Source organism: Diadema antillarum, unplaced genomic scaffold (genome assembly GCF_040938485.1).
Source record: "Diadema antillarum isolate AM-2024a unplaced genomic scaffold, OU_Dant_1.0 scf00000082, whole genome shotgun sequence".
Lineage (NCBI taxonomy): Eukaryota > Metazoa > Echinodermata > Echinoidea > Diadematoida > Diadematidae > Diadema > Diadema antillarum.
The window spans coordinates 1,507,033-1,533,712 of NW_027270971.1; the positions used below are offsets into that span (position 1 = coordinate 1,507,033).

At 39.5% G+C, this 26,680-nt stretch overlaps 1 protein-coding gene across 1 annotated transcript in view; it reads right to left on the reverse strand.

The window, feature by feature from the left end:
- The window catches only part of LOC139717761 (protein inturned-like), a 71,799-nt gene extending 45,430 nt beyond the window's left edge, over positions 1-26,369 (reverse strand). Inside the window, exon 1 of the mRNA XM_071629263.1 lies at positions 26,237-26,369. Within this exon, the coding sequence (XP_071485364.1) occupies positions 26,237-26,352 (116 nt within the window). The 5' untranslated portion in view covers positions 26,353-26,369. The remainder of the gene's footprint in view (positions 1-26,236) is intronic.
- Between the last annotated feature and the right edge of the window lie 311 nt (positions 26,370-26,680).

Consider the following 26,680-nt stretch of genomic DNA (forward strand, 5'->3'; position numbering starts at 1 on the left):
ATAACAAACCACATCTATTACACACAACACAATTTGTCAAGTGCCAATGTCGCGTTCTTTTGCAACTTACCATTAAAATATGACGCGTCCCTATCATGAAACGTACGCCATTTATCAATTCTGTTGAATGCGTTCGAACATATTGATATAGACATACCACACAATATCATGTTGTTACTGTATATAGAATGACGGTGTTATAACATTAGGGACATTTGCTAATATAGAATACGACCTCTATAATATCGTAGCAACAGCACGAACAGAATCCTCTTTTCAGGCTCATGGGTGTAAATATTGAACGACCGTTTCTCGACAGTATCCTAACCAGCGAAAACACAATACGGCGTTCCATCAGATTCTGAACTTACACCTTGGGTTGCTGATTAAATTTAAAGAAGGGTAATTGTAACATGTGACAAGAGACATCCTGTACATTGAGTCAACGAACAAATTTCAGGTTATGTCCGACAAGGCTGAATATATAAGCTCCTTGTAATGCAAGTTAAAGCTTTACTGTCTAAACCTCAGCTGGAAGAGATTATAACTTTTCAGTGTTCACGAAAAACTCAGGTAAAAATTCATCGCGTGTGTAGGTTAAAGCTTACACGATGTTAGATGGGTTTTTTTTTCTTGTATCTTCGTAAATCATGTTTGTACATGAAGAATATGATGGTGTAATGACAAATATGATGTAGACAGTGACCAAACATAATCTTGGGGGATATTATGTTTGAGCCTAGCCGAGAGATTATGACAAGTTTTCTAAATATCTCTGTCACTCATATTTGATCATACGTATTATTACGAATGAAAAATTTTGTTTCGCTTTAGTCGATGTTAATTGAGCTGAAAATTAACAATCAAATTTGAAATTCATGTTGAGTCTAAACAGCCAAAACAGAATGGCTAAAAATCGTATCACCGTTATCATCGTTTTGTGAGAATTTCAAGTGTTTTTTTGTAAATAGAAATTGTGTCTCTTATTCAATTTTTTTTTATTCTGATTACTTTTAATCTATTTTTTGTGAAGTATAGCTCTGTTGTTTTCTCTTCTTATTACGACAGACACATGACATGTGAGGAGTCCGTCATTAATGTGTCGATGCTACCGAAATCAATAGCATTCCTTACTGGGGTCGTTTTTTTAGGGGTGGATGGAAGGGTGGGGGAAGCTTTGAATTTGTGATATTACCTCAAGATTTCCTCAAGATAGCAGACCACTAGAAAAGAATACAGCATTACGTGCGGGACGACCTGGTGAGAAAGGCGTATAGCTTCCTTTGCACGTGGATGCGCAACAATAGGACGTGGGTAAACATAGATTAAACACCACTTTTGTGTTACTCAGAGCTGGTATTGATTGTAAGACAGTGGCACGATTGAAGAGGGAATCTAATTCCGTCTCACGGGGTGGGGCGAGAAGGAAATGAACTATACACCTTTCGTCGCACCTGAACTATCCTTTTCTCTATGCCCTCTCTATCTCGTCTCTGACCGTCTTTATCCCTTTCTTCCCAAGTATGTACCTTCCTTATCCCCTTCACTGTTGGTCCAACCCAGGATCTCTAGCGTAAATATACATTGACACCATCCCTTGGTGTCTCTATGTACAATAGTCTCATTCTTTTCAATAGAGATTTGTCGGAATGGTGCAAGCAAAAAGCGAAAGACCAAATTTCTCAAGACTACTGCATCTCTATTTCGTCACCTAGAACGCATACCATGACTACGCGGCTATAAAACTGCTTTCTTTCCTTATTTTTTTATTTTCCGTTTGTGAAAGCAGCCATAAAGGAACAAATGATATGGCTCAATTTGACGGCGTATTCTCGCTTGGGAGGCATATACTTCCAAGACAACGCAGAAGACATGAAAAATGTATGATGGATTGGTAACATAACTGAGAAAAAATAGAGAGCGTCAGAATACTAGCAGGTGTGAGTTTAAGTGCCGCTAATACCGTTGACATGAATTTTAAGACTCGAGGATATACAGCCATATTTTAAAATCCGCTTTTAGCCAGATGATGATTTCAATGTCTATAAATCTGATCTGGAAAAGAAGCCGCAACAGCTGCAAGGAATATTTTGATTATTAGAATGGAAAAATTAAAAAGACACATATGTCGAGATAACGTTGTTGTATCACGAATATGTTCCATAATTAACATTTGCCGTGAGTGTCCTCGAAAGTGGCGAAAGACATTGATCATAGTAACAAACTGCCAAAGTGGGAATGATCACATCGTTTCCGTTGTTCTCAACAGATGTTTTATTCAAATGCAATACCGTGTATATAAAGCAAAAATGATTAAATATCTGAATACAAGATTACAAAAAAGCCCTCCGATAAAGCAAAGCTAAGACAAATTTCAAAGACGAAAGTTTGTGGGTCGGATCTATACCCGGTATCGGGGGAACACGAAAGCTGCTTTCCGGATAAACGCCACACGGAATTCGTTATGAGTTGGAAACATTCGACAGCAGATCAGTTGAATCTTAGCCTATACATCGAAACTGGAGCTGATCGATTTTTCCTCTACTTTTCATAACGTGGTCTGTTTGAACAAATGCTTAGGCGGCTGATGCTTCCACAGAATGAGCAAACAGAACTCTTTGCAATCCTTAATTAATTGAGACGCTCCGGTCGCTTTTAACTGTCTCAGTACAACTATCCCAAAGTTGCTTTGCACTAATCAAAATAGCACGCCGGTACAAATAAAAATGCTAGTAAATGTTGACCGGCTGTTCCATCAAAAAGCATAATATCGTCATACCGTATTGTTGTGCGCTTTACAGCGCCTTTTCAGCGCAGTTATACCATGACATAGCATTAAACATGATTATCAAGCGCCGCGTCCGTGACCTTTGACACTTATCAGTCTTGTCTTCCTAGTCTTGTCAGCTATCCTATGCTGAATTTCACACACGTGTATTGTTTGACTGAGTATACATGCATGTTTCATAGAGGCATTGTGTTCGCTCTCCAAATAGATAAATGTGATGGACCTATTTGCACGCGGTAAAGGAATACTATCAGTTCAGACAACGGTTTGCACATTCCACTTGAAATCACATACAAAAAAGTCTGAACCAATATGCAACCGAAGATTATGGAGGGATACTTAATCATGAATGCAGCAAGCTGAAATGTTTTAACAACACTTTTGTAGCATGAAATTATAAGATGCCGAGGACCCCGAAATACTTCTGCCATCCACTCAATTAATGAGGGCATCGCACAAAAAATCATTGACTATCAAAACAGATCCTCGCAACCTGTTTGGGGGGGAAAACCCATAATAAAACAAAACAAAACAAAACAAGCAAAACAAAACAAAACGAATCAAAAGCAGCGGCACCAAGTATTTGCAGCTGAAAATCCAAATCTTCTCTTATAGATATATAGATTGTACTTTTTTTTCCACACTCATGACATGGATGCATACTCTTTATATATTTTCCGAAATAATTTCTACTCGTTTCAATGAGATAAAAAAAAATCTTTGATGCATGGTTTAGGCTTGGCAACAGCACATATCTATGTCTTTCGACACATTACATGATGTACGTTTTGATATATGATGTACTGTGTATTGTAAGCATATAACCCTATTAAGGCTTATGCATTACTAACTCCTGTCAACGGACATCGATATTTCTCGTAAAAGGTGACACTATAACGCAAGCAGTCACGACATAGCAGATGTTTAACATTTATTTCTGTTGATTTATCTCCTTATCAATTTCTTGTTATATGCCCCCCCCAAAAAAAAAAGGGGGGGAGTTAAATACTATTTGGGCATTATAACCTTGTACTATGTGTTTGATGATTAGATCATCAGCGAGTATTATCTATCTTGACATGTTACGTGTAATCGATATATACCTGTCTGCCTGTGGAACAAGCTTTCAATAAATCCGTTTGTCAATGTTCGTCGCAGAACGCGCCTCTGCTAAAAGCGTGGTTCGCAATGACTGAGTTATAGACGTGGAGTGAAGCGTATTGAGTAAAGGCTATCATTGAACCAATATTTCAATCTTATCGTTTTAAATAATCAGCAGTGTCACCTCCAAAACTCAGTAACTAGGAAGATTTGGTTAGTTCTCTTGCCGAACCAAGTTCAAAGGAAGACAGAGAAGATACAGCAATAACTGCAGTCGTATCGTAAAGCTAATAAAATGAAAATATACAGCAATGCGACTGGTTATATTAATACATCGTGGTGTAATCGTGTCACAAATGTGATCTTGTTTGTTTGCTTGCTTGTTTCAATTTCTCTCGTGCACAGATGGAAATACTGCAATGTCAACTTGGAACATGAATGCCTTGTGAAGCTGAAAGTCGTCGAAGAGCAAGTAGTTATAGTACTGTTAGTCCTATAAATCGATTTGTGCACTGCTAATCTGTCAAAACGTGTTTATGAAACTGTTTTTTTTTCGATACTGACCAATGATACGCTGAAATGAGTAATCCATAATCGCCGCATTTGTATATAGGTCGATACATGATTGTCACTCATTCAATTTGTGACCTCATTAGGCTGAATTCCCTCACCTCCCAGTACCTGGGAACATGGTTGTCATTTAAGCAGCCTGGAATATCTATTAGTCTCATCATTCTGAGTAAAGAAAAGGAGCATTTGAAATGTATTTTGCGTGCCATGCGAACAAGACGCAAGTTCAAGCGTCATTAGATCGTATGATCAGTCGAAGCCACTGTTGTGAAATGAACTGATAGTTAGAATCAATGCGTCATACAGCAGCAAATTATTATCTCACAGACTCACAATTCGGTTTACCGGTCAACCGTGGCACGTTTCTGGTCAAGCACAAAACTTCGCACCGACTGTGTTGACATACGCCCTTTCAACCATTATACCGCTGCCACATCTTTTCCCACATTCCTATCTCTACAGATCACTTTATACAACTGAGAACTTAATCGGTATACTCATATAATGTACTGAGAAAGCTAATTGTAGGATGAACAGAACAGGATTCAGTGGCAGATCTACGCGAGCGGGGGGGGGGAGGGGGTGTCGGGGGTTTAACCCCCCCCCCCCCCCCCCTTGGGCTGCCAAGTAAAAAAAGAAAGAAAGAAAGAACACACAAACAAACAACAAATAATTAATCAATTATTTCAAGACCAAAATGAACAATAAAGGCACTTTTCTTGTCTAAAAGTTGTCAATTTCATAATTGAAAGTTATAATCAATAACAATATACATTATTATATCGATACACTAACATTTACTTATGAGTGAATTTAGTGTATAGATGGTAGCCTCGCGTCCTCGAGTGTGCCCCGTGGAACATGCCTTTAGTAAACCCTAGCCTGCATTTTTCCTTTTCTTCTATGCTTTCTAGTACTATAGATATAATTTTTATTGCTCGAACAATGCGATTACGTTTTAGCTTTTAATATAGACATTTCAGACGAATGGCAAAGTCAGAGTGGCTCGCTTGCTCTGTCCGTACTTGTAGTAAAATGAAGAGCTTGCAAAAGTTATGATCATAGTCCTTCGCAGTGTTCTTTTTTTTTACTATGTTTAATTCCCTAGAAATTTGATTTAAATGCTCTATAAACGCGACTTTTATACACATGAATGTGCCCCCGTCGAGATTTTGCCCCTACCCCTAAAACCAGAAGTGTTCCGGCGCGCTTGGGGCGGGGGTGTGGCTGCAGCCCCCCCCCCCCCCCATTATTTGGTAAAACAGAGATGAAATAGAGCATGCAAGTATGCTTAAAATCGCAAGCTGGCAACCCTAAAAATGAAAAAATCTCCCTACTGTGGGAGGGGGTATCCCCCTCCCAACCCCCCCTCCCCCCCCCCCCCCCCCCTCGCTCGCTTCGCTCGCTCGGGCTCGGTCGCTACCCTCCCTCCCAATACCCAGCTCAGCCCCTGAAACCCCCTCCTTGGAAAAAAGCTAGATCCGCCCCTGGGATTAACAGAACATGCACAACAGAGGCGACAAAAAATGGCAGCGATCAACACTGGATCTCGTGGAGAAGGCGGTAAAATGATGAATCACAAAAAGTAAATCACTTAAATTAGCTTATGAAAAAAGCTGTATATCGTATCACATAATGTATCATAAATATACGTGGTCCGGTCCAGGTACAGTATATATCCCTGTAGGATCCTTGACATTAATGTCTTCTTGCATTCAGTTTTATGATACACTGTATTATGATATATAGTTTTGTTTCAAAAGTCATCACGTCTATCGGCATCCGCCTCCAGTTTTTCAGTGTTAGCCACCAATACTCACGGCTTGAGACATCTCTTGATGAACAAAAATGGTGCGTATTTACGAATGAAGTAGTAAGCCTAGTTCTGAGGACAAAAATAAAATAGTGCGTATGTTTTTAAACGTATCCGGGCACTTACCCCCTGGGCAACTACCCTCCGGATAACTACCACCCGGATAATTACCCCCCAGGTCTATTCCCCCTTGGGGCAACTACCCCCCGGACAACTACCCTCCCAGGGCAATCACCCTCCAGGGCCATTACCCCCTAGGAAAACTACCACCCGGTCATCTACCCTCCTAGGGCAACTACCCCCAAGGGCAATTACCCCTAGGACATCTACCCCCCGGATAACTACCCCCTGGGTAACTACCCCCTGGATGACTACCCCCCGGATAACTACCCCCCAGATAACTACCACCCGGATAACTACCCCCTGGATAACTACCCCCCGGATAACTACCCCCTGGATAACTACCCCCCGGAGAACTACCCCCTGGGTAACTACCCCCCGGATAACTACCCCCGGATAACTACCCCCCGGATAACTACCCCCCGGATAACTACCCCCCGGATAACTACCCCCAGGATAACTACCACCCGGATAATTACTCCCCGGATAACTACCCCCAGGATAACTACCACCCGGATTACTACCCCCCCCCATTAATACCCCGAACCCCCCCCCCCCGCCCCCTCCTCATACTTACCTACTGGACAACCCTCCCTCCCCGCCCCCCGAAAGTTACCACCCGTCGTATATTTTCCATAAGTTCATAACACCATATCAGAAGATGCACCTTTCTCTTACACTGTCATCACTCTTTTGGCTTGTCATTTATTTTCTACCGTTATAACACATGATAGACGATAAACATAAGAAAAGGAGAGTTGATTTCACTGCAATTCATATTCCCTTAACATTAGCGAGGGACTCTTCGATATAAAGCCATAATTTCTGATAGGATCCGGGCACGGTTTTATGAAAGTTATCAGTCCTGACAAGCTGTCAGTTCCACACAATTACCAATCGTTGTAGGTCGATCAAAGCAGGTCCATGGTAACAAGTCAGTGACTCGAGCTTATCAATCAAGCAGAACCCATGGTTTTATTGAAATTATTAGATACTAACAAGATGTCATAACTGGCAACTTTTATCAAAAGGTGCCCTAATCTGTCATGAGAGTAAAATTACAGCTTGTTTTACATACAAGTAGAATTGTGCTAGTTTTCAAATTAAATGTTCTAGACACTTTAAGAGGAAATCCAGTTCAAATATAAGTTAGTCTCATTAGAAAGAGTAAAATATTACGAGTTTAACGGTATTTTTTTTTTTTTTACAAAACACCCCTAGTTGTTAACGAAGTCTTTTGTCCTGCACCCTCTTTTTGAATAGATCTAGGGAGAGTTGTAGTTGACAGAATCCTTTTTACATTATAGGGCTGCTCTGTTTTATCCCGGCCATTTCAAGAGTATTTTTTTTTCTCAAAAAATTGAATCCTTCTTGGAATAACATGCTCTTTAATATTTCGTAAGGGGTTTCTAATTATCTCACCCAAAAGATGTTTAAAACCTGAAGTTAGGTCTCGACCAAAACCAGACGATATGAAAAAATGTTGGGTTTTTTTTTTCAATTCAAATAGCTAATGTGTTCGAAAATAACAATGAGAGACGTAATTTTCTGGGGGAGAGTTATTGTAAGAGGGGTGATTGTTTGGAGCCTAATTTTAATAAGGAGTAATTGTCAAGGGAGGTAATGTTCTGCAGTGATCATACCAAGGAGGTGACAATCTCTTCCCACATCCTTGATATACTAGTTGTTAATATGCCCAATAATGCAGTAGGGCAATTCTGAAATGAGCGTTAACGGTATAACAGTAAAATAGTTACAAAATTGATGAAACAATGCAAAGAAAGCAAATTAAGACAGAGACGAAGTACACAAATAAAGATACAGTGCACTCCCGTTACAACGAACACGGTTATAACGAAATTTCGTTATAACGAAGCAAAACTTCTGGTCCCAAAATTATCGCCATTAAAGTCTATGGTACAAAATTCGCTTATAACGAAGACGGTTATAACAAAATTTTCGTTATCACGAAGTCTTTTCTGAGCGCCACTGACAAAGAAAAACAAAAGAAATGCGCTCCGTTATAACGAAATGCGGATCGCATTCGAAAATGCGTAGCGGAACAAGCATTATTAAAGCGTCTCTGCATGAGCGAACGCATCATTAAATGTTCACTCCGTGTATCACGCACAGTTTCCGAGGGGAACTTGCGTTGTTGTAATAAAATAATTTGAATTCAGATAAGGTTTGTTTCATTGTTCCGAAGTCCTTTAATACAAAACACACAGATTCTGATACAACTAAATGTCCGTTAGTTCGGAAATGAAAGAGGGTTTGTTATTAAGCACATTTTGGCGTTATTCCAAAGGTTCGTTAATTCGATAATAAAATATGGTCCTTATTCTTATTCTTATACGGTTCGTTAGTCCGAAAATGATAGGAATTCAAAACGTTCGTTAATCGGAACATTACAAAAAGTATCGTTAATCCATGGTGGAAAAAGGAGAGTACACTAACAAAGCTTAAGAATTGCAATCTTTATAATCGTCTTAAGATAAATAAATCTTCGAAATAACTAACCTTTCTCATCTTTTTTTTTTCATTAACAAAATTTCTTCGGAATAACGAACCTTATTTCATTTTCGGATGAAAAAGCCTTCGGAACAACGGACTTTCTGACTAGTGAACCTTTTTCTTTTTTTTTTTTGATTTATAAACCTTCAGAATGACGAACCTCATTTCATTTTCAGATCAACGAACCTTCGGAAAATGAACAATATATTATTTTGATCTAGATTATGAACTTTCGGAATGATGATTCTGCGGAAATGCGAACCTTCACATAAACAAACCATCGGAATCCCGGGAATGGCGAAACTTCGGAATAAGGAGTCTTCGGAGTAACGTACTTTAGTAAGAAAAGAACCTTTGGAATAGCGAACTGTAACCAAATCCTACACCGTCATTTTCTACACATGTGTGACAACACAAACAACTTTATGCTCTTTTTAAAATGTAATATTTAAACGAAATTAAAAAGGTATTCTCCCATTTCACATAGCTTTCCAGCGTATGATGAGGATTCAACAAACAAAATTTTTTATGCGTGGTTTCCTTCTTTTCGTTATACATTGCATATTATATTTGTTCGGTTACAACGAAATTTCGTTAAAACGAAAAACAAAAAACAAAAAACTGCCGGTCCTGAGCATTTCGTTTTAACGGGAGTGCACTGCACATGAACACACACGAGATAAATCCCTTGTAATGAGAGAAAGAGGAAAGGTGAGTTATGAATGACAGGAATAGACTACCTTCACAGTGGACAGAGAAAAGCGAGAGGGAAGAGGAAGATGATGGGTCAAAACCAGGGCACGTGAGGCATGAGATATAAGCTCCTCAAAATAAAGAAGTGTTACATGGAGTTGTGGTAAACGATAGACAATTGTGGTTAAAAAATATTGCAAAAAGTTTAACTCATTCTGAAGTGTAACATTCTTCAAAATGTCTTTAGTTCAATGGTAAAGGCATTCAAACTTAAAACTTCTTTTATACTATACTATCAAGAGAAATCCGAAATTTCGGAACAGTAAAAGAAAATACAGATTTAGCGAAAATAGTTTGGTTAAAGGCATTGACATTTACTGGATTACCGGGTAGGATATGAAGGGACAGCTTCGTTTTTTATGATCATAGAGTTAAAATACAGAGGGAGAAATTAAGCTTTTACATAAATTGTCCTAAGTGCAAACGATACAAATCGTAAATCTTTAAGATGTTGTTTTCATAAAATGATGTATCAGTATGGCATCTCCGTGATTCCTGGCAAATAATACAAAGAACTTCGTTTACTGTAGTAATGATATTCTTTTTATTAAAGGTAAGATGGGGGGGGGGCAATGACCCGGGAGGTAGTTACCCAGGGGGTAATTGGCGTGGTGCACTGTCCTGGGGTAATTTTCGTCTTGATAGTTATAGGGGAGGGGGAGTTGTAGGCTTGCTTATCCGGGGTAATCATCCTCGGGAAGTTATCGGAGGGTGTAGTTATCGGGTGGAAGTTATCTAGGGTCTAGTTATCGGAGGAGGGGGTAATTAACCTGGGGATAATTATCCTGGTGGTAATTATCGGGGGGGGGGGTAGTTATCCGGAGGGTAATTATCGGGGGGGGGGGGGTGATTATCCGGGGGGTAATTATCCGGGGGGTAATTATCCGAGGGGTAATTATCCGGGGGGTAGTTATCCGGGGGGTAGTTATCAGGGGGTAGTTATCCTGGGGGTAGTTACCCAGGGGGTAGTTATCCTGGGGGTAGTTACCCAGGGGGTAGTTCTCCGGGGGGTAGTTATCCAGGGGGTAGTTCTCCGGGGGGTAGTTATCCAGGGGGTAGTTCTCCGGGGGGTAGTTATCCAGGGGGTAGTTATCCGGGTGGTAGTTATCCAGGGGGTAGTTATCCGAGGGGGTAGTTATCCAGGGGTAGTTATCCGAGGGGTAGTTATCCAGGGGGTAGTTTTCCTAAGGGGGAATTGCCCTGGGGGGTGATTGCCCTTGGAGGGTAGTTGTCCGGGGGGTAGTTGTCCTAGGGGGTAATTACCCTGGAGGGTAATTGCCCTTGGAGGGTAGTTGTCCGGGGGGTAGTTGCCCTAGGGGGGAATTGTCCTGGGGGGTAATTGTCCGGGTGGTAGTTATCCGGAGGGTGGTTTTCCAGGGGGTACTGTTCCTAGAACCGTTTTTAAAACATTTTACAGATTTGATGGTAAGCGCTCTATAAAGCACTACATCATCAAATGAGAAAATGTGCGATGATGCTAATTGGGCAGCTGGGAAAGGAATAAAACTCATTTTCTTACACACAGCAAACACTTACTGCTGGCAATTGACAAATTTGATGGTATACTTCTCTAAAAAGCACTACATCATCAAATGAGAAAATGTGCGATGATGCTAATTGGGCAGCTGGAAAAGGAATAAAACTCATTTTCTTACACACAGCAAACACTTACCGCTTGCAATTAACAAATTTTATGATTGAAGGGTGACCCTCACTTTTGTACAAGCTCTGTAAATTTCTTCAAATAATTCTTCAATTGTAAATCGTCTCGAAGTGTCAATGACTTGTCACCACCATGTATCTACATCATCTAAGATTTATATTTTAGTGTGAGTAATTTCTGACGTTTGAGAAATAGAAGTAAACCATCAGCCTTATCGAGACTAACAGAAAAATAGACAAACATGGGAAGAAAACAAGGGTTTGCGGTTCGCCTTTCCTAAGAAGAAAGCGCGATGTCTTTGTTTACAGTATTATGATGCAGGAATATTCACCTCAGTACTCTTCACTTTCCAACATCTCCCGACGGTACTGAAATCATGATGATTCATTCCTTGAAATTATTTGACATTCATGCAAGTCATTGCCCTGGCGACCTCTCAGTCACTGTAGTGTAGAAGGAACATCTGATTATCGAGGTGCACATGCTGCTTCATTTATAAAAGTTTTTATAGTCTCTTGGAAACCTTGACATTCCCTCACTTTAACGAGTCATAAAAGTCTCAGGGGCCACATACGGTTTTCTTGTAATTCCACTGCTGTTACCCCGACAGTGGTTGGTTCAGTCTTTGAGATGAAAATTTCTACCAAAGCCATTGACCTAACTACTTCTCAGTGGTCGACGAAACTAAATAATTGTATTTGGCGCAACCGGCTTCATTTTGGAGCGCATGGTCTGGGTATACTTTCTAACCTTTATCCTCACGTGACTTAATACGTCTCCAACTGATATGACGGCCTCACCTTAATTTTCTCTCTTAAAGGACAATTCAGGACCAGTTAAAAGTTAGTCAGAAAAGAAAAATGATGAGCACTATCAAAATCGGATAAAAATTAGGAGTTATGACATTTTGAAGTTTCGCTAGTTTTCACAACAACAGTAAATATGGATATGCAAATCAATGAGTTGATGATGTCATCTCCTCACAACTTTCCATATAGGCCTAGTTTGTACACAAGATCTTGATATTTCCATTTCTTTTTATATTTATACGCAATTACGCCCAAGTCTTAATTACAGGTAACTGACAGATCATTATTTTGAAGTTATTCAGCCAAGAATGACATTATGTTTTACACATTTAGAGCAAAAATTGAAACAACTCGTTAGTGTGTGTGCGTGCGTTTTTTTGTTTTTTTTTGGGGGGGGTTGTACACAATCAATTGATAGAAGATTAAGAAATATCGACATCACTAGCTCACTCACTCGCATGTTCACACCAACTGTATGAGAACTGTTTTGCAAAAATTAGCGAAGATTGACAAATTCATAGCTTCCCTAATTCTAATTCTGATCAAACTTTCACTTTTGTGCTTATTTTATACGTTTTACTCTTTTGTCTCAAACTGACTTTTATCTGGTCCGAATCGCCTATTAATGTTGCTCCGGTTTCTTGATATGTTCCCAATCGGCGCTGTTTGTGAACGTATCCCTGCTGAACTCAAATTCGTGAGAAAAAAAAATCACACATGCAAAAAATCTCTACGTTCAGCCCTTGGACAAGGCTACAGATTTGAGGTCATTCTAGAAATGGCAGTTTTGTTTGCTTAATGAAATATGATTAAAGTAAACCGCTATGGTCGCCTGAGTTGTCAAAATGCACCTCGCTGACACATTCCCCGGAGGAGAGCAAACGGGTAAGATTTGAAGCATATTCAACCCCATGTCTGCCCCTCCCCTTCCCAGCGGAGTACAGTTCAAGAACTGTGCCATTCAACTCCGTTTCAGAAATTTCAATCACCAAGACACAATAATGTCTCGCAGCGCATGCCCTTTTCAAAATAGAATGCAGACATTTACTTGAAAAAAAATGTCACATTCTCTTCTCCATTGCTTTACATTTTTCCCTCCTCTTCTGTATTTTCACACTTCTTACACTTCTCGTCCACTTTGTAATGAAGTGGCATAGGGGCATGGGTGAGAGGCAGGGTTACCATCGTTTTTAGTCAACCTGACGCAGCATCAATCGACACAGGCGCGCCAAGTCGCACATTGTAACTGTACGTGCCAGAATGGCATACACTGAGTACGGCAATGCTTTCACAGTGATGTTGTTCGTATCATCTAACAAGTTTCTTGGTATACTGCAAATCACATCTGTTTGTGAGGATTGAATGTGTTAGATCAGGGAGGTGGAAGATCATACCGTGTCAGTGTGGCATGGAGAGGACAGTATTTACTCTTTACCTCATGGTAATTCATCCATCTCCTCCATAGAATTTCCTATCATCTTATGTTTTTCTCTTCCTCTTCTTCTCCTTCTTTTCCACATCGTCCGCCCGCTTCAGTTTGAAACATCTAAAGTTAGCATCTAAAGTAAATTATATTTACACTAAAACTGACATTTCCACTTACGCTTTATGATGTGCCAATCTTCTGAATTCGCCTTGTCTAATCTATACTTACCTTTTTATTGCATGCCATTGTATGTATACAATCGGTGTCGACAAACACATATTTCAGCCGATGCTATCGAGAATGTTTATTTACATCGCTCCTACAGTTTCGGACTATGCTATAATACGACAGGGAGGTGAGAGAAAACGATAAGCGGAGCTTAAGTGAATAAAAGGAATAACTAACAATCAACACTTTGGGGGGGGGGGGGGCAATATCCCAGCGCATCAACTCTGTTAGTATACTATGAAAAGCCAACTGTAACATTGCTTGAAACGAATGTATAAGATTGGTCTATCGCAAATTCAAAATAAACAGAATGTGATTGCCGAGAAAAACATGTTCCTGAGAGAGTTCAACGTAATTTGTGGATTGGTCGTATCGTGTCACGAGAAGGCAAGTCAGAGTTCATGAGCCACCGAGGTCGTCGAATCACGGCAATTTGCCACGCGGGGAGGAGGTCGTCAGGAGTGATCAAGCGTGCTGGGTAAGACAAGATTTGACTGCATGCAGGAACATAAATAAAACCATTAAACATATCATAAACGTCGTGCAAGCTTTTCGCTGCCCCCACCGCCCACTGAATTGATCATCACATTATAGATTGAAACAGGCTGTTTCACTCGCACATTTGTTCAAAGTATACTTACTTTTTTCGGTCTGCATGAAGACGTCTGGTTGCCTTTTTGTGTGTGTGCGTCGCGTGGCAGTCATGACAATTATTTTCTATGATTAGGTCAACAAAAGAGTCGCATGAAATAGTCGGAACCAGACACATTTTCCCAAGGGAAGGAGGCCTTCACGAACGAATGCTAGAGTCATTTTTTTGAACTGCGTTCTCAATCTAGGGATAAACCCCCCCCCCCCATTAAAAAATAAAAGTTTATATTTTTGCATATGATTCTTTTACAGTCATATCTGCTATAAAAGAACATTATGTAAAGATTAAAACATTACGACGTAAAGACGTTGCATCTAATTTTGATTCTGCAAAATCGATTGTTACTGAATCTGTAAAGATATAAACCTCATTACATCTATATGGGCAGCTGTCTTTAAAAGTTGACTTGGACAGACCCGGAAGGTACCTCCCTGCACAGACAAATAAATAGAAGTTTCTTAGCTGTAATCAACACGTCCAAAATCATCAGTCTTGCTGGCTCGCATTGAATACATTAAAATTAAGTGGTCGTAATTATCAAGGTCTCATAGAAATGCAAACATAAAAAGCCCAGTCCGTCTTTTTTTTTCAACGATTAACTGAAAATATCCCCATTTACAACTGTTCTTAATTGAAGTAGGTGGTATCCACGTCAGTGAATGATTACGCCATATAAGCAACTGATGATTTCCATTTGTAGTATTGTCTGGAAATGGGAAATTATACCAACTGCATCTGCATGACGTATTTTTCAGGAGTAAGAAAATTGACGTTTTCTATCATATCAGCATTCGTCGAAACTGTCCGTGGGGCTTTCGGGCACAGAGCTATTTGCTCGGGATATTGCAGCTTCTTTGTTCGTTGAAACATAAAAACTTTAGGGTCAGAGTCGGTCTGAGGGTATAGCTGGGAAATCATCGTCATGTTAGCGGTTGTATGTCATAAACAGTGCATCTATCTCTTATGACAGTTAATGTCAAAATAACTAGCTTGGCTATTGGTCAGGATTTTGTTTTATTGTTATGTAATTATCTTTTCGTCCGAACCTAGCGTAAAGTCAAGCGTTGTTTGGAGGTTGTATTACCAGTGCGGCAACGATTAAGGTGCGCAGTGTGTTTATCATCAAGAAATGTGACAGAATGATTGCAAGAATCCAATATCATAATTTCGCCAAACGAAATATGGTTAGTTTGACTCCTATATGAAAACTCTCAAGAGATATAGTTGAAGATACATGCCCAGTTGGTTGCGATGAAAGACACAAAACTGGGCGAGAAGAAATGTGACGACTTGTTTATGTTGGGATAGATAAGTGAATCGAATATTCCGCTGACAGGTGCAATGTTATGGTCGCAGCCATATATCATGCAAGGCATGCTGAAATATTTCTGTCTTTTGATTCCCGGTCAGTTCAGTTAAAAGTGTAGGTGCCTATGTGCATCCTGCATGTGTGGATATGAGTTTGTGGGCATGTTGGGCAGTGTTGGAGAAGGCGACGGATGTTGAAACGTTAACAGTTTAGTTGCATCGATCATCTTTTAACTATGATATCGATATGAATAATCAACCAAACCAAACAAAACTGTGATGAATATTTCACATTAAGCTGATTTGATTTACTGTCACGCTTCTGATATTGGTGAGTATAAACGTCCAAACCAACACAAAAGGCAGAAAAGTAATGAATGATATTGCCAAGCGATCGCGTATCGCCATTTTGTATGAGCAACATGAGTAATATATACAGACTCGGCTACGATAAGTTATTTGCTTTGCCCATAGCAGTAACGTCTCCAAAGAGAATCAAGTTCAGTATTAATAATATAGTGGGTTTCATTTTTTTTTTTCAAAAATGTTTATTCAGCGTCAGGGCAAGCGCTATGATGGAAACCATGACGCTCGATTTGGTATTTTCACTAGCGTTAGTGCATCTCGAAACTGCTGGCTTTGCCCAGTTATTTCGACGAGAGAAACCCAGGCTCGGTGGGCGGTGTGAGATTGTATAGCTGGGGGGACACCTGAAAAACGAGAAATACCTGTCAATTAACGTACTGTCAGATGCAAACGATACCATGACAAGTTGACATTTTGCTTGGCCCGAGATGCTTTTCTTTCTGCCTGGATGCGCTATCCATTACACAAACCTTTGCGAGGCAAAAAACCAGCCAAATATCCTGGAAATGGCAAGAAAAATACTCTGACCCTAGGATTTGTCGCCAGCCGACCGAGGTCGCCAAGTGGTATGGCCAGGAACACACGCACGCAAACATGCATGCACACATTCTGGTCTTGACTCCCATTTATTCAATGTATGCATATATAATTATGTAATAATAATACACAGGGAGAATTGACAAAAATCTGATATTTCAGCTTTATAGATATCAAACTTGCATTAAACCACCCAAAATCAAAAAAAAAACACCACTAAATGTTACCTCTAATATATTTTGGTATGGGAGTATGCTTTTACCTGTACTAGCTACAGATAACATTTTCCCCCGAATTTCATATATAACATACTAGTATATGGACAATCGTAAAGGCATGGCATCGTCAAAGTGGTCATTTTGAATATTCATTTAAAGGTCCGGTCAAGAAATGTCCCCACCCTAAAAAAAGAGGGAAATTTAAGATTGTCATATCCGATTTTTGTCATTATTTGAAATATTTTGTAGGGATTTGTTTCTCTTTCTTTTGGAGTTTATCCATTTTTTTGGGGGGGTGCTTTTCTCCTTAAGGGGCTGCCATAAGGTATAAGTGACATCATTTTACATCAAACTTCACGCAAAACCAAGGGACGCTCTGCAATGTGTTGACGAATCACGGACTAACTAAAAAAAAAGCATACATTTGTCACTTTATCAGTGCAATTGAACCGCACCACCTTTTTTTTCGGATTCCAGCCGCTGTTTTTTTTTTTTGAATAAGTATCCTACCAGTTTGACGGGACGCTGACGATGAATATGAGTAGGGCATTTAGATCTATGTTCAGTCTAAGTGCCCCAAGACAACAAGCTCTTCGATATACCAACAAGAAAAGAGCGCAGTTACTCGTCTAGTCTTAGGATGATCGTACATGGATAGTGACACATACAAGCGATGTCATTGATGAATGACAAGCAGGAACGAGACAGTGGTTTGATATGGACGTCACAATCAGTGACAATACATCGAGCCCGCGTGCAGGCATGGCGATCCCAAATACCACGAAGCCGAACAAACGCTAGAAAACCAAACGACAAAGTAAACAACAATGATGTCTTCGGCGGGCCCTGCTTTTTCCCCTCTTTATACCCTATTGATAATCTCCTCCAAATTTATCGAATTAGTTTTGGCAACATTTGGAAGAGTTCATATTATACCTCTTTTCAAAATCTCTTCCTCCAATTATTCCCCTTGGGGATCGTCTTGAGGGGAGGTCCCATTTAACGCTTCATCACCGCTAATACAGTTTATGCTCCATCATCCCCTCTGATCCTATTAAAACTTACAGAGCAAGACTGACGCAACAGATTTTTTGTTTAATCCTATCACCGGAAAGAATGGGTGCAGTAAGTAGCGAAAGACAGAGACGAGCTTTAAGTTGTAGGCTAAACATTCATAACCGATCCTGTTATCTCGGTCCTGAAAAATCTAAAGAGAACATACACCCGAAAAGAATGATTCTTAACTAATGTAACGATTAACTGCTGAAATTTGCAGAGAAAGAGGACCAAAGCCCTCCTCGCGCACTTCGTCAGTAAACGTTTGTCCTCAGAAGGCTTGTGCAACGACTCTTTGCAGAAGATCGCGAGCCAGTACCTCATGAGAACATGTAGAAAGTATTCCTCAATCTCCCTTATTCTTTTTCTTCATGCTCTTCGTGATCTGCGTCTTTCATTCTTTTCTCCACCATAGACCCCTACAAGTTTTCTTTTTATCCTCGAGCCATCCGTATAATGAAACTGTCTACCACCTCGAGCACTAACAGCACAAACCCTTGCTGCTTTCCATGTGGCTGCCCTTCAAGCTATTAGAAGGATGAAGCCTCCCGTTGGTGACAAGATGCTGGAATTCAAGACCATCTTTTACTAGCATTTACTTACATTACTTGCATCTTTTACTTTCACATGCATCACGTTAACACGTGCACAATAACATACTGCCACTGCACCAACCCATCCTAGTCCAGCTGTGTTGCAGCTGCTGCAGGGATTACTTCATCAAGACTCAAGACTCCATACTTCTGTTAGGAGGTCATTTAAGATTTCTCCACGTGAGCTTATGGATGGGGTCGCAGCAACGAACATCTCTTCTCGTTCTGAAAATGCTCCTTGTGTATCGTTCTCTAGTCAGTCTTCTTGCTTATATAGCATGATTTGCAACATTGTCTTACGGAGAACGGAGAGTATCCCCATCAACGGAGCGTGCCTAAACTTGGTCGTCAAACATTATTGTCCTGCTCCCTTAGCATTCATCACAACCTTAATGAATGAGCCAACTCCACTGGGGAGCGCCACTATGGCTGCTATCAATAGAACGAGCTATTGAATTATGAAGTTCCCCCGGCTATTATGGCCCGAACTAAATCCACTCTAAGCCGGAGATTAGCCAAAATGTTCCTCTTTTATACAATGACTGGTGTGCCGGCGAGGGCAATCAATCAACTTTTCAACACTCACTGATTGAAGGTAGCATGCTCGCAGAAAAGGGGTTCTGATTTTTTTTTTTTTTAAGGAGAGGGAGCTGAGATATGCATAGGTATTTAACCTCTAATGTGATGTGCGTGTGAGTTTCAGCGCTATTCACTTTATTTCACGACATTCCAACTGAAGACAGATCATGATAAATGTTTATGTCAAAGTCTAGATGCTCGAATATCTAGCACAGTATGACACCATCACTCCCATTGAACAACTTTTCGGTTCCCAAATGTGACAGAATTTCTATCATTATCATTATAATCATTTTGGTGATAATCGTTGCAGCACATAACAATGCCATGGAACAGAATAGTAGGACGGAGAAATAATGGCAAAGGTGACTCATAATTCGCCTTAGCTAAACCACTGCCTATAATGGTATAAAGGGCATGGCCTGCATTAGACCTATAGGGACATTCCATAATCTGTATGGGAGGATACGGTCACTGTCATCTGCGTCAGAGTCATAAACATTTCATCGCGAAATTCTGTTCTCTTTATGGATCACGTATGGCAGATATGGAGTGGTGTGGAGTGAATAGTGACGAAACTTTTACGAGTATGATTTATATGCAGAGCTTTACATTACACCCACAGTCTTCGAAAATGGTAGAAAGTATTTCCGTGACATCTGAACAGTCCACAGCATGTAATTCTGCTGGGCTATACCTAGCATGACTTTAACATGAAGCGGATCTATTTTTGCGTTTGTTTTCTTTCGTTTTGTTTTGCCCATCCCTGGCATTACAGAGCAGCTTTCGTCCATCATTTTTTTTTAACCGCTTGTGTCGTCATTTCATCTGCCAAAAGTCACTCGATCGTTCATTCAATACTGTGATATGTAACTTGGTGGTGAGTCACCACTGACAATGCTAACAAGTAAATGGTGTCCCATTTTTGGTACCCCCGGAGAGTGTCGATGCCTTACAACCGATCGAGACACCGTAGGGCCTACATTGAGGGTCACAGTGACACACATTGCTCTCATTGTCGCCATGGTGTTTGAAAGGCTCTATACGGCGTGGAGGTGGTAGCAGTTTTATACCGTTAGAGAGTATGTTTGTATCATGATGTACACATTAAAGTTGTGGCGATGCTCCTCTGCGAAGCAGTCTTGGTAATGATCTTTGCTGTGAATGTTTTACAACGATAGTCCAGCATGTTTGTTGCCATGGTTACGGTATAGGGGTGCCAGCGTTGACATGTGCATCTACTACATATTTCTGGTCTTTTGGTACTAATGCCTCGTAACTATTAGAGTAAAGAAGTTTGTCCAAACAGAAAATAAATTAAAACAAAAGAGAAAAACGAAATGTTGTACACCTTATCAACGGATCACTGCTAGTTTTCAGATAAACTCTACAACTGCTTGACAGTCGATGTTTTTGGGATCACTCTCCGCACTGGCGCTAACGAGCTATTGCAACTTACTGAATAACAATCGGCATTTGTAAGGAAGTAAGTGTTATTATTTGCGGAAGCCGAATTATTTCGTGTCACCCCTGACCAAATGTTCACAATAGGAGGAAGGATAACATCGCCGAAATGACAACAAGCGCAAAGGGACGGATGAGGGGACACAAACTTACTTGGACATACCGAGCAAGGGTGTTCGATTTCGTGGCGCATGGCTGACTTGTGGCTGACCGATGTCCCATTACATAGGCCTACTAGTAGTTATTCGAATTCGAGGGTGCTTCTTAAATGATATAGGTGGCAATCAGCAGATACCTTCTTCTTTTTAGGATGGTGATAATGCACTTATTTTCTCCCCCTTACTTCCGTAAAATTCTGGCACCATAGCTGCTTTGGCAATGTCAGTTCTCCCTGGGTTGCGCTACCCTTGCGTGTACATCGATGGTATATACTTCAGCCAATTAAAGTCTCGCAGACAATATTATCGTACGTAAAAATTGTGCATTAAATCCGATTTATTAGGTATAATACTCTTACAAGAGTATTGTTGCACAATGTGATAACCCGTGTATTCAGATCATACCTTGAATTACACCCTCGCGTCTTAATCCTTAATAACAATCACGTAATATCCATCTACGGTTATAATTATTATTTAAAGTGTTTATCAACGCTGACCTAACTGGTTTTTTTTTTAAGACTGCTTTTGATTTTTTGACGAGATTTTGCGTCCTTTCCGTGTAGTCGACAAGAGATAACAGCTTGAACTCAGTCATGGACCACTCCCCTTTTTCTCACCCCTGACAATGCTCTTTTAGGAGTGTTTTACAATTGCTGTAAGTGTGTAAGTGGTACTTTACTCCCTCGATTGTCATCTGGCTACCACAGCCCGGAGGTATCATGATCGTGTCTGGAAACACCCGGCTGTGAAAGAGCTCATTGTCTGCTACTAACTTACAAACTGGGGCATGAATGGAATAACACTCATCGAAGTTGGTATGCTGTGTAGTATAGTGTTTGTTTGTGATGGTGTAGATTTTCTTACAATCAAATTATACAATGTCCTGAATGGCAATGGTCTGCTTAAGGAGGTTCTCTTCAAATCTCAGTCTCCGTTTACTTTCATTAAGACGTACTTACAAGATGGGATTTTGCTGCCCGTATAGGAAGCACTGTCTTAAAACTCGCGTGGCAAAAAAATCATTCACACCGCAGACTGTATTGGAATATGTATTGGAATCATCATAATCATTCACATAACTGCTCCTATTTTGTAATAAACATCACTTACCAAAATCCAATAGATATGATTCATACTGACAAGTAAAAACTGCAGACACTGGTTATGTTGCTGCGTAAACGCAACATCAAATCAAAAATTGATTACTGAAAGTTTCAATAATCACACCGCCGACACACGCACACACATACATACATACATACATACACATACACACACAAACACACAGAAAGTATCAATGTCCACGAGCACATATATTAAGATATTAAGAGACACATAAAATCGTCGATTATCTTTATTTTATGAAGCATAAACGGATTCTAACAACGGTCAACTGTTTTGTGAGCTACGTGGAAGCCTTCGTTTTACGAGGCATTGTGGGGTTTCACGCAGGAATAGACTCAGCACACGACGACTAAAACGTGTCACACCTTCTATTCATAGTGTGGAAGAGGTATTTTCAATGAGACGGATTGATTGCGATTGAGACGATTTTGATTGTTTTGGAGGCGCATTTAGTATTTTAAATTGAGTAACAATGATCTGTGTATTCTTGTCCAATTTCTTGTAGACTAATCAACAACAAGGATGTAAAGATATAGATGGATATGATTGTGACACCTCTTATGATTTTGCCAATTACCAATTGACCGGGAGCAGAAAAGGGAGGAGGTACAGGTTGTACTTTTAAATAAAAGTCTGCTGTTTGGACTGTCGGTGCTTTTAAATAAATGTCTAATGTTTGAATTATCAAGACAGTCTCATTCAGAGACAAGCTAGCTGTCAATCTCTTTGGACGTGGTCGACAAAACCTTCTTCAATCTCAACGATACACATAAATATCCATAGGCGTGCTTGACAAAATGGACTGACGTTTACTAAGATACTGCTATTCAAAATGGCTAGTCAAAATGGTCCATGAAAAAAGAAAAACACCCCTGTCATCTATAATCACTGGTGGTACAGTGTATTGATTTTTTCCTTTAGTGTACTGATGTGATGAAAAAAAAAATTCTCTTACATTCATACAGTGAATATCAGGGGGGCGTTTCATCAACGAGTTCGTCGGAGGTTTTCACCGACAAATTTGCTATCAGCCAATCAGACGCAAGGATTTACACTGACAACTGTTAAAAGCTAATGAAATCCTTGCGTCTGATTGGCTGATAGCAAATTTGTCGGTGAAAACTCCGACGAACTCGTTGATGAAATGCCCCCCAGGACTCAAAATGTGAAAATACACATAGCGAAGCATCTAGTCAACAAAGAAGACAAATATGATAAAGAACTTTTAAGACTTAATACGGCGTTCCGGTCGTTCACCTGCTGTCTTTGTCCTCAGACGTCATCAAACTCGCATTCATGACAGTCCTGTGGTGTAAATTACGGTCTGAGCGCATTTGTACAATGACGACGGCTCGAGAACAATATCATCTGCTGTCAAAGCCAGCTTTTTTTCATGGATTGTTAATCCTCATATAGCCAAAGGCAAGAGAAACATTGCGATATCTGTGGATATTTTGAGACAGTGGTTCTTGAAGGGTTAATGTGTGATATTACATGATCTTGTCTTGAGTACAAAAGCCTTTATGATAATAGGAGTAATACTGATACGAATCAACGTCAGCACCTGCATTAAAACTCAATAAAGCGCACTGGGGCACCTGTAAAATCCATCACATCTCAACAATAACCATTTTGATCGATATTTTGCGTTGCATCAAGTGTTTTTATTGTTGTGAATTCTTTCGACAAGAAAACACGAAAATCTTAAAGGAACTGTGCATTTCAACAATGCAAATGCATGTTGACTCGTGCTGATTTATGTGGTCAAATGAATTGAGATATGTTGAATATTTTTCTACTGTTTTTCTTCAGATTACCTGGATACGCCAACAAAAAAAAAAAACAATTTCCAAACCAAGATTCTGTCAATGACATCATCTGTAAATCACTGGTAAACTATTTATAAGATGAAAATACTGATATGATTAACAAAAAATTAGAATACACCTTTTTCCTAGACTGAGTACAACTTGTATGTTTCATGTTGCTAATATGATTAGCAATAGGCATTGCAGGAAACATGCAAGTTATGCGCATTCTATCCAATAAGGGAAACCGTATTCCAATGTTTTTGTTAATTATCAACTTTAACAGTGATTGACAGATGATGTCATCAACAGAATCTTGCTTTGGAAGTTTTCTTTTTTTGTGGGCGTATCCAAGTAATATGAAGAAAAAATAATAGAAATTTTAGTATATTATAAAATACATTGTATATGACACATATCATAGATATTCTTTCAGTCACATAGAGTGATAATCAGGGTATAAATATCATGAGTCTATACAACATGTACAAGTCAACATGCATGATACAATGTGATATATGCATTGCATTGTATTGTATATTGCCTTTAAAAGAATTTGATAATGTTACATCGTACAGTTTTCCGTACAGCGTACTCGAGTTTAGCTCGTATCATCGTAAACTCGTAATTCGATTTCGAGCTCCTTTAATGTCTTACAGAGTTTGTACACTGCACACTCAGTTCCCATAAGTAACGATTTAAATCTCACGATCAGTATGCAACAGGTTGAAGCACGGAGATGGCCCCACCTCCCTGGTTGAAGTGCTTCTTGCTTCTGTGTTTACTGAGCAGGTCCACCTTTGGCGACCTCGATTTACGTTAGTTGACATTCATTGGTGGATGCGTGTCAAATTAAACTTTTCATTCCCGTGTTTATTCAACTTTTTTATGCAAAGCATAACTACAGGGTCTTTGTAAAATTAAGCGTTAATCATCAGCAAACATACATTTTTTTTTTTTAATCTGGCTGTGCTACCATTTATTAGACTATTGCAAATGTCATTATTTACATAGCATCTGCAAGGTATCTAATAGAGTATAGGTCTCATATGAAGCTCAAAGTGAAAGTTTGCTCCCGCAAAAAAAAAAGTGACGTCACACAGATAGAACAAAGCAAGTTTCAATAAAATCGGACGACAATGATATTCACAAAATCTCGTATGATCCGTGTTGTATTAGCAAAACTGTAACACTGATCATAACCATGTATGCAATTTAGACAATGACACGAAATTAGATAATTCCCCCCAAAACACAAACAAAACAAAACAAAACAAAACAAAACATAGCAACGGGTTTTTCATTACATATCATACATATTTGATAATTTGGCCTACAATTCAATAATATTTCCACCCCTTAAATATCGTCATGAACAATTCCTTACAACAGTACAGTAATTTGGAATGAGGAGACTGTATTTTTGTCCTTTTAACCTCACTTAAGAAGAAATTATGCAAATACTTATGTGCACGTCGATACACCTCTCAGACAGTGATTACACCAGGCACTTAATATCCGTACGCGATTATGGCACTGCTTTGCGAAATTACAATTCCACAACTTTCTAAATTTTGCCCGATTTTAGAAAAAACTCTGTATGTTCCTACTAATTGATTCTACCTTTTTTGAGTCAGTTTAAACACTGGACTGGTGTTTTCCTTTAAACTGATGACAGGTGTGATGATATATAGCCTAGCTACTACACTGGTAACAAATTATAAAGTAGCATCTATAACCAAACAAAGGAGACCTTATATATTATTCAAGTTCGACTGCCAGGCAAGGCAATTTTGCAAGCAGAATTGCACTAATTAAAACTGTTTTCAATTTTGTAAACCGCCGGAAATGACTATCGAACTCTTAGAGTGAAAATGTTTTGAGTATGCTTGATATAGATCTACTGATCGAGTAAAGTGCAAAGTAGAAAGAAAATCAGACCTAAACGGTGTATGTCGAACTTATTAGGAAAACGAGATGGATTTGAAATTCAGAAATTAGCCGGTGAACTGCCAAACCGGATATCAGTGAAATCTGAAATTTGTCGAGAGGTTCGTGAATCCCGGAAATTTTGAAGACTCATTGTATATATTCGGACAAATCACCCTTGTGACTTTTCCAAGGATCCTTGGCATGAAAATAAATAAAAAACAAAGAGCTATGAATAACAACTTAAAGGTGTCTGACTTAAGGTACTGTAGTTTTTTACAACATCAGCACTGGAATAATAACATATCACTCTCTCTTTTTGTCAAACTTGGCGTATCGTAGATATCAAATTCTGACGTATAAGTTGCACTGATGTCACAAAACCAACATTCTGACTTGATCAAACGTGATCAGCAATCACATATGAGAAACAAATTCTACGTAGACTATTCATTTTTCCGACATGAATTTACTGTTTGCATTGATCTCTTCATGTTAACCATTTTGACTCCTAAATTCTATGATCTTTTCTATTGCTTTATAAACTCTAGTCTAGGTCTACGTCATTGCAAAAAAGAAAAAGAAAAAAGAATTAACCCGTATTAAGTAAGGATTTCTTTTTCGTGTTCTCTAAGTCAAAATTGTAGGAACTCACCAATGAGCTAGTATGCTGCCAATGTTATCGAAACTCTCGAGCCCGTTGTAACCGTTCCTCGTACGTCCCAGTAAAAGATTCCTGTACTTTGCTTGCTGCTTGGACAATCCAAACATGATGCAGCTACCCAAAAGACGATGTCAGACCGGTCGTATTTTCCGGTTAGAGTCAAGCCGATATAGTCCATGATTTTCTCGCTGTTTTCCCAAAGTTTGTCTGGAGGAAAGATGCAATGCAACACTCAATTACTGAATATTCTGCTGGATGATCAAGCTCAGCTGCGTTTGTCATCCCCATCGCCCATAGTTACAGGTAATATCGCCAGCAGAAAGTCGAAAAGAAGATCAAAATTGGTATGTCACTGGCTTCTCCAACATTATGTTTTGGTCTAGTCCAAAGTCGAATTCATGGTCGAACGACTAACCAGGTTTTGACTCGTATCTC